The sequence below is a fragment of the Elaeis guineensis genome, chromosome 1, assembly GCF_000442705.2.
Source record: "Elaeis guineensis isolate ETL-2024a chromosome 1, EG11, whole genome shotgun sequence".
In the NCBI taxonomy this organism is placed as follows: Eukaryota; Viridiplantae; Streptophyta; class Magnoliopsida; order Arecales; family Arecaceae; genus Elaeis; species Elaeis guineensis.
In genome coordinates, this window is record NC_025993.2 from 166,326,842 (window position 1) to 166,336,409 (window position 9,568).

Sequence of the window (9,568 nt, forward strand, 5' to 3'; positions counted from 1 at the left end):
TCATCTGATCTACTTGCCATAAAAAATAGAGGCCCAAAACAAAAAGATTCTTAGTCCATCTCCACGCCACAAATAAAGTGTGCATGCATTCTACATATTAGCGTCAAGAGTCCTTAAGTTGGACTCTTAGTTATTTGGCGTGTACACCAAATATGGTGCCTCTTTTTAGCTGCTTCCAGGTGGCTTGATCTGACCCAAATACTCACTAAATTGGGCTAGCAAATAAGCAAGGCATGAGACCAAATTGATCTCTAAAAGAGCTAAGGATTCTACACGTGCTAGCATACTTTTTCGAAACCCTGATTGAATCCAAAATTTCAATCAACCTTTTTTAAAAGGATCCTTGGCCAATTTTCATATGTGTGTGACTCATTGAGTTCCATATCTAGCTAGTAGTAGATCTGGGTGCAAGTTGACCTAATTTATTTAAAATTTAATCTAACTGATTTAGGTCCAATTGAGCTAACCCGATTTCAGTAATTAAAACTCTTTCTAATTGGCATTTGAATTAAACTCTTTAATTCGATCAAAAATCTACAAGTCAAGATTGACGTCTAGCAACGTTTCATTACTACCCAGAGATGTAAAAATTTGATGAAAATACCAAATATACCCTTCAGTGGCAAGTTACCGTACAATACAATCCTTCGATTATCCCAGCACCCTGAATAGGTTCATGAATATGAAATCATGTCAAACTCAAACACACATTCATATCGATTCTCAATTAACCAATAATGACTCCAATGAAGAAGCATTAGAAACTCTTTCTAATCTCCTTCCTACTTTTGGCCAAAAGATTTTTCTTAAATCATCTACGAATGAGAATACACAGGATGCGATGTCCTCTTACTAGGAGCGATCGATTCCATGTTGACCTATTTACAACCTTCATATGTACTCCACCATATCCAGAACACTCCGTACATGTCTTAATACCATACCTGGGTATGAACCAAAATATGAGTTCATGTGCGCAAAATTATATGATAGTCTCAAGTCCAAGGATTACTTACACAACTCCCACTTAAAGAACTATCTTTGACATGCAAGTAAGGCTTCCATAAGATGTTCTCTTTCATCGAGTCAATTCAATGGACTCATTTTTCAAATGAGCACCCACATCTTTGTATTAGTGTCCCACACAAGTAGCTAGTGAGATCTGTCACCCTCTCTATTAAGCATATATAGAATGTGCCAGTCTATCCAGAACATTTATCCCCGACTCAATATTCCTACGACCAAAAATATTTAAAATTAAGATTTTAGGATTTTAGATCTCACTAGTATGACCTATTCATTTCTCCTAAAATCATCATCCTAATCTTTGAGGTTCATCATAATCTTAGTCATAATAAGATGCAGCTAATATAATGAATCAATGCCTCAAATAATAAATGTCATTATATATATTGAAAAATTATAAAAAAAAAATTTCATCGCAACACACTTGCGATTGGCTTATAAGGCACTCTTCTTTCATATCAACTTTGTGATTATAATTAAATCTAATATGACTTTAAAATTTAAAAACAAAGATCGAGAAACAATGCAGTTTGAGGCAAACCCCTAAATTTCACGTTCTTCAAACTTCCACTTGAAGGGTGAATTATGTTATCCTTGAGCTTCAGAGCACACCAAGAACCTACTCCCTTAGTGCCAATTAGCACCACATTAATGTGTGAAACGCCGCATTGGAATACCATCGGCAAGATCAAATATGAAGAATAATAAACCAAGGATATTATTTGTCTAATCAGTTTAATTGGATTGATCGACTTTCATGGTATTCCATGCAGTATAAAGATTCAGGTCAGTGTTACAGTACATCGCCTCCAATTTTCCTTTGATCAAAGAAGCAGCTTAGAGTTGACCTGTGAAGTGCACCCGACCATTTCATGGTAGTGCCCCATCTCTTCAGTTGTATAATCCCTGGCTACTGGAAAGCCTGACAAGGTCATTGGACCTGGACCTGAAAGAAGATTTGACCCATGATCAACCAATACTTTCTGCCACTCTCACCAGCCTAACCTCCTGCAGGGCTGCACCAGCCTGCTCATTTTTTCCTCCATGTACCAGAAGAGAAGATCTCCTCCAACATTATCTGAAACAATTACAGCACAAGATCAGAGCCAGATTAAAATCTGCCAGAACCATGAATCAAATTGAGACAACAGAAGCAAGTTAGCTCCGGTTGCTAAATTCTTTCTTTTTTGAGTTTATTTTGTTTCTAGAGCACTCTCCTCTTGAAACTTCCACGCCAGAGACCAATGAATCCTCTAACATGCTTTTGCTATGCCAAAGTGGCCAAAATCATCATAGTCAAAAACTCAAAATGTCATAGCACCTTGGAAAATCCAGCTGCTAATCAATCAGTGAAAATGGACAGGTCCAGATATAGATCCCCTGCAAATAAAGTTAGATGAACTAATAAAAGTTATTCAAGATCCATGATAATACGTTTGTAGACAAAACAGGAGAGTACAATGGAGGATGAGTATGATTCTTCATTTTGCCTACCAATCCAATAGCAATGTGCCGGCAACTTAGTAGTATTGTTTGTTTTGTCATCAAGCAAAGGTATTACAGTTCACCTACCTAGACAAGTATTAAGGTCAATACATTTAAAGACCAAACACGTGATATAATTGAGGATAAGTATGATTCTTCTCTTTGCCCACCAACCCACGAGCAACTTATGAGTAACTTAGAAATATTGTTTGTTTTGTCATCATGCAAAGGTATTACAGTTCAGCTACCTAGACAAGTATTAAGGTATAACTGAACACCAAAGAAATTTTATTTTGGAAGGTGTATAGTGGAGAATGAAAACAGAAAAATTTTATACAGCATTCTTTCCTATGGATTATTTTCATAGGCAGCATTTACAGAAGACACTTTGCTCTTGGAAATATAACTTGCACTGGGAGAAACCAGACTCATAAAGAAATTTAGACAATTTGTGGATACATTTTCACATATCACACACATCAAAACAAGCTTAAGTGCCCTGCATTCCTAGCAAATACAGGCAATGTACTGATCGTGGGCAGACAAACACATGTGAGATCATCCTAGCATTGTTGCCAGGATCTTATAGTTTGGGTCAGGATAGCCCTCTACAGAACTTGAATCTCATCTCTGCATCAAGACAGAATAGAATCATATGATCTAAATCCATTTTATGACCATACGGTTCCTTTGATCATGAGATCCAACTTGGTGATGCTATTTACATGTTAAACCTTCTGGAAGATCCTTTTGTTCATAATTCATTTGAAATTTTGATCTTTGGAATGACTTAATTATCACTAACAAGCCTCTAGCACAAATATAACACTGGAACTTCTGATAGCCAACAGGGAGACATTTCACATGCTTAAAAGTTAAAATAATTTATAAAAATTCAGTTACCTTTTCCTACAACATTCTACCTCAAAGGGAAAGAGATTTAATAGAGTGACCAATCATGTTGTTAAGCATATTCAAAATCCCTCCTTAAAAATTCAATTACCTTTCCCTACAACATTCTACCTTAAAGGGCAAGTGATTTATAGAGTGACTTATCAGGTTTTGTTAAGCATATGCAGAATCCCTCCTTAGTTCATGCATAGGAGTATTAAAACTCACTCTTATGGTGACATATAAGCTGAACTATAGGATGACAAATAAAATTTTGTTTCTACCTACAGAAACAAATGAAAGGAGGAGATTTTACATGGAGATCCAATGATGCATACAAATAGCAACATAATAATTGAAATACTCACTTAACTATCTCTAATGACCATTTATAATCAAGATTGAAGCATGCGAACAAATCAGTCTTTCAAATCCTGAGAGAACATAATAATGAATTCAGCATAGACTTCCTTTGATGAATTACTGTAACTAAAATTGCCTATCACAAAGCCGCAACATGTTATTGGTGGCCCACTGCTTAAACCAAACAACACAGCCTCTAAACCAAAGAACATGAACATCAAAGAAAATGAAAAAAAGAATTTAACAAGCAATATCTGATTGGATCACTCAGCTATTTCAATTAAAATTAGTTAACTAATACAGAGCCTTTACTATCTCCTGAAATCTCGATCTACCTATTTCGGGTAGGCAAAGTATCTCCAGATGTTTTATGCAATAAAAGAAGCATGAAGGCAAACAAATAGTACAAACATCAAAAAAGTAACCTCAATAGACAAAGAAAATATATGAAAATGAGCAACTAAAAGAAAATTGTGGAATTGTAATACATTCTCTTTGGATGGAAAACTTACAAACGTCAAATTGATGGACATGTTGATTGCTTCAGAATATCTACAGTTCCACAGCCTTCATCGTCAGAATGCATGCATCTGTTGAGTCACTGATCTTGGTAATGAGCACCAAACCCAAGTTTGTGGATGCAGATAATTATAAAAACAATAAAAGAATTATTTCCTTGGCAGACAGGCTGGTAAAATTAAATGAGCGAGTTTTCAGATGAATTGCAGCTAAAATAGTTTTTTTTGTGACAGAGATGCATTTGGTTTACAACCCACTTCCAGACCAATCTTAAGCAGAATTAGTAGAGCTCCATGCGGTCAGAACACTCCCAATGCAGCAACAGGCATATCCTGTTAGGTTGACTTACTTTCTGTATACCTTCACATTTGGATATGATCATGTCATGCCTATAGGACTACTTACTTTTCTAGACATTCTTCAATTACATCAACAAAAAGATATTTCCTCTTTGCAAGAAGGAAACTTCATTAGTTCGTCAGTGAATGACCAAATTGTCCATAATTATGATGTAAGCAGGAAGAGTGTCATTCTCTCCAAATATCACCCTTTGACAACCTTCCCCCACCCAATGACACCCACTCTGCCCTCAATAGATGGACATATCAAATCTTGGCTCATAAAAGCAAACCTGACTGTTGCACAACTGGATTGCACATCCTGCGATCCATGACCAAGTTTTCTTATCAACATCATAGAGAAGGCCCTTCCCTTGGTTCCATGATGTAAAACATATAAGGTTATCCTGCCCAAAACACTCAAATCTTTCAGCCGATAACCTTAACAGCGCTCTGAAATACTTTGGTGGCATCCTACTTATTTCCACCCACACTGTCTTAGCATGATCCAACTCCCAGATTCGCATGCTCTGGAAAGTGCTGTAAAGTCCAATCCTTCCAACCAAAAACAAACGCTTTTGAGCACCAGCAACCAAATATCCATCCAACAATGACCGTGGAAACTTGGCTGGAATATGTTCCCAATTCCCTGTATCTACTCGATACATCATCAAGCCAAGTGGCGAAAGAGTCTCAAGATACAGTCTTGAGTCACAAAATGCCATCTTGGATGAGCATAGATTAACAGCTGGCATTATCTGATGAACAGACCAACTGTCAAGCTTCGAATCATAAACTTCTGTCGGCAGTGTTCTGTCTCCATAAATATCACTTGCAGCAATCACCTTGAATGAACGCTCTGCCCTATCAACAACCAGGATCAACTGCCTTTGCTGATTATAGTGCATTCTTGGCAATGTTCTCCAAGTCTGAGTTAGGGGATTGCAAACAAGGGTTTTAAAACTAATGCCATCAAATCCACAAAAGCAAACAAGACCACCTGAAGAACCAACTAGCCAGAATGCCCAATCTGGTAAAAAACCAAACGGGATTTTATACCATGTCTTCAATGGTAGGCTGAATACAGAACACTGATGGGTATGCGAGTTCTTCCAGAATGTAAGAAGGCAAGGTCCATGTGAAGGAACTTGTGAGTGAGATGAGAGAAAGCTACTGTCTTGAAGAATTGAATTCCATCGCCTGCAAACTGACCTCAGCCTAAAGATCAAGAAAGGAGGCACCCTAGCAAGAACCTCAATTAGCAAGTCCTCGGGCAACAGTCCCCATATGCTATCTTCCATTTGGATATCAGTTTGTATGACTTTACCAAATGTTGTAACAGTCTCCTCATCAAAACCCCTGGGCTTGGTCTTGATCACCTTCTGCCGAGACGGGCTTGTATTTCGAGATCCAGTTCTGGCCAAAGGGACCGAATATCTCAGAGATTCATCTTCTCCAAAGGCACCATTTTTCACCACTTGCAGCTCTATTTCTCTGAATCTTTCCATGACTTCAGAAACCCAAAGTGCAGAACCTACGAGTGCAAGCTATTAATCCACGATACTAACGGCAGTAGGACAAAAGACAAATCTAAGCCCTAGTTCTACACTTCTACCAAGCAAGCTTTTCGCCTGATTAGCAATTTACGGCAAAACCCGTAAATATAAAAAACCTCATCGACTGAAACACTAATCACAAAAGGAACACGCAATCCAGTTTCAATAAAAGCAGACATTATCAAAATCAAAAGAGTTTTCAATTCAAGATGATAAGCACAATCGTCTAGGTTATTCCAATAGAAACTTTTCCTGGCCCCATTAAACATAGCCTCTAAATTCTACCCAGCGATAAAAGACTCATCTCGAATGTCAGAGGGCCAAAAAAAAAAAAAAAATCGAACACCGCATTGCAGATCAAAAAACTTAAGCACGATAAAATTAAAAGAAAGGGCAAACAGACAACCCATTTCAAAGTCCGAAAAATCTCAAACCAATAATCCAGAAACGAACGACAAACAACCGATCGAGGAACAAAACCTTAGCTTTCACGACTCTCAAATGGAAACGATCCCATTCGATAAACCGATCCCAGCATCCCAAATAAAAGGCGAAGAACACATCAAAGAGGCCATGAAACAGATACCAGCGATATCAAGCGAATGATCTCATACAAAAAAAACAACGGAAAAATCGAATTTTCTTTGAGACTTTCAAGAGAGAGACACCTTTCGAAAAGCCCTTCCGATTAGAGAAAGCGAGGACGAGAGCTCCGGCCCACGGCCGCTCCCTGGCAGACGTTTGTTTTATCCCGGAGATGATCCCATTTCCGGTGTTCCTGGGATCATTATACGCGGACTGAATTTATCTACGTGGCATTTTCATATCGTTTGAAATTGATTTTGTCGATGCGGCGATGTTGGACGCTATTTTGTGTTTGGTGATCCGCGAGTATCTGTCGTTAGTTGAGATTAGGTCGAGCGCGGTGAGAATAAGGACATACTCACCGAATCAGGCCGGCCAAGTGGCCAGTCTGTATGGGGGCGCTTTTATTTTGTTTTTGGTGGCCGGTCTGCATTCGGGCGATCAGTGAGGGTTTGAAATAGAGTAGTGGGGAATACGGTGCAGGGAGGTGGTACGGATTGTATATTTCGCGCAAAAGAATGATTGACCAGCCGTTGGATCGTTGTGGCGCACTCACAAAGCACTTTCGAACTGTTTCTCCACTTCTTACACGGATCTTATAGCGGAGATCTAACGGTAAGTATCGTGAAAAACGGTGAATCATTCCTTTGCGCGAAAGATATAACCTGGTGAGAAAAATACAAGGGAGGTTGAGTGACAGCCTGTATTCTTCTGGAGAGATATCTTTCGAACAATTTCCGTAGATTGTGTCAAAAAAAAAAAAAACCAGTATCCGTAGAGTCCGTAGAGAATTGAGAATTTGATGCTGTGGACAGCAAATAAATAAAATAAAAAAATACCCGTTTGATGTGATTTCCGGCACTTTTACGGTGCGCGGATTCTTGTTTCATATTCCAGCCGGGGGATTATTATTTGTTGGATTCAGATTCACTTTAGTATCATTTATAATAATTTAAAATCTTAACCAAATGACTATCTAATTTGAATTCTCTGGCTCCATATAAATATAAAAAATTTATCAAATAAATAATCAAAATAACACTAAACATATATCTACTCATATTTTTATAATTAAATATCTTTAGATACATGATCTCGAAAACAAAGGGCCAGATAGACCCAAGATGCTCAATAGGCTGCTCATCATTTTTTTTTTTTTTCAAGTTGGGCAGCTTTTTCTTATCAAATAGCATTATCACTGTATCACCATGAGATAGGCCTACAGAAAAAATTGAGATTTTATTGTATAAAAAAATTGAGCTTATATCTAAGCTATGACATGCCTTGTATGCTCATGGCAATCAAGATAGGTCAAATCAAATATATGTTGGATTAGATGTTACTGTCGAATGTACAAAAAATATTGTCTTCAAAAAAAATTTTTAGAATATAAACTAAAAAGGTTTGTTTCAATTAACACCATTAATTTTAGCTTCTATAATTTATGATACCAATACTATGCAATATAAACTTTATTCTTATAAGGTTCGTATCTTTAATAGATTTTATGTTTATATATTATAATTTTTAGGAGCTTTGTATTTTTATAATAATTTATAGTTGTTTCTTTCAGATGATTGCTAAATTACGTACTCTTTTACGGTGATGTTCATTGAATCTTTCATTTTGCTTTACAATAGCTACCTGATACAAACATTGTGTGTGTGTGTATATGTATGTATGTATGTATGTATATATGTATATTTCATTCTATTTACTTTATAATCTTGCTGCTTGACTACTTACTTCTATATTTTTGCAGAAGATGTTGCAGTACGATCCTTCAAAGTTGATCTCTGCAAAGAAAGTTATAGAGCACCCATACTTTAACGATGCAAAGAAAGCATATTTTTGAGATCTTTGAAGTAGTGGTACCAAGTAGGTGTTCTGTCTAAAACTACTAAGTTTATTGTGGCTGGTGTTGCTTTGATGTATATGCCTGCTTTCCTCAAGCATTGCAATCATGGAGTGGGGATTGGTGGTATGTCTATTAAATCTAAGCTTTGTAATATTTTTACTTTGTCTTAGTAGTTGAGAAAGGTGGAGACCAAAATCTTTTCAAGAATGATAAGGTGTATGGCTTGATTTACTAATATCCTGACCTGTATGAAGTTTTGTTACTACTTTTTATTAAATGCACTATTCAAGTATGAAATTGCTTTGGTTCTTATGTTTCATGGATACTTTTTGTAATCAAAAGAATACTAAAAATTTGTTTAATTGCATAGATACTTGATTAGATTATCCTTAAATACCAACAGAAAAGAATAAAGACTATAAAATCATTGGGCTTTTAAGATAGGGACTATATTCTAGGGTTATCCTCCTTCCTTGGACATAGGGATCGAACAACGGACCAACATTCATATATTTTTCTCACAGATTAAGGTAGGGGTTATATTTTATATTGTCCTGCTCCAGAATTTTCATCTTAATATGGAAGTGGATAGATAATATACTGAAAAAATTTCTATAAGCTTTGTCATTGTGGCATTATTGCAAATCTAACTTTTGGTCAAAGAAAATAGCAAGGGAGGCAATGCCAATTATATTCCATAACCAATATTTCATGTCGGGATCAAATTAACAATTCTCATTTTTCAACTCAAATGGCAGTAATAGAATGATAACTGACAAGAAAGAAAATCACTGTAAGATGCTAAATTTTCAATAAAAAAAAAATACTACACTATGATTCTTTGAGAGCCACATGAAGGGTGCTACAATTGGAATATCACTCCTTTCATGTTGTCTACTTCTGGTTTCACTCTCACAAGCCCTAAACAATTGAGTAATAGCACTTGC

At 36.6% G+C, this 9,568-nt stretch overlaps 1 protein-coding gene across 3 annotated transcripts; it reads right to left on the minus strand.

Annotated features, from left to right (window-relative positions):
• Positions 1–1,721: 1,721 nt before the first annotated feature.
• On the minus strand, positions 1,722–6,969 carry LOC105060299 (F-box/kelch-repeat protein At5g15710). 3 transcript variants are annotated; one of them, XM_010943956.3, is made up of 4 exons: positions 6,847–6,969; positions 4,278–6,156; positions 2,348–2,406; positions 1,722–2,104 (listed from the first exon to the last, which is right to left on the minus strand). In XM_010943956.3, exon 2 carries the CDS (start codon positions 6,128–6,130, stop codon positions 4,874–4,876), a length of 1,257 nt encoding a protein of 418 aa, XP_010942258.1. In that variant the 5' UTR covers positions 6,131–6,156; positions 6,847–6,969; the 3' UTR covers positions 1,722–2,104; positions 2,348–2,406; positions 4,278–4,873. The 3 variants fall into 3 exon arrangements, with proteins under 3 accessions (XP_010942258.1, XP_010942260.1, XP_010942254.1); XM_010943958.3 differs by lacking the exon at positions 2,348–2,406; XM_010943952.3 differs by having other exon boundaries at positions 1,722–2,406.
• Between the last annotated feature and the right edge of the window lie 2,599 nt (positions 6,970–9,568).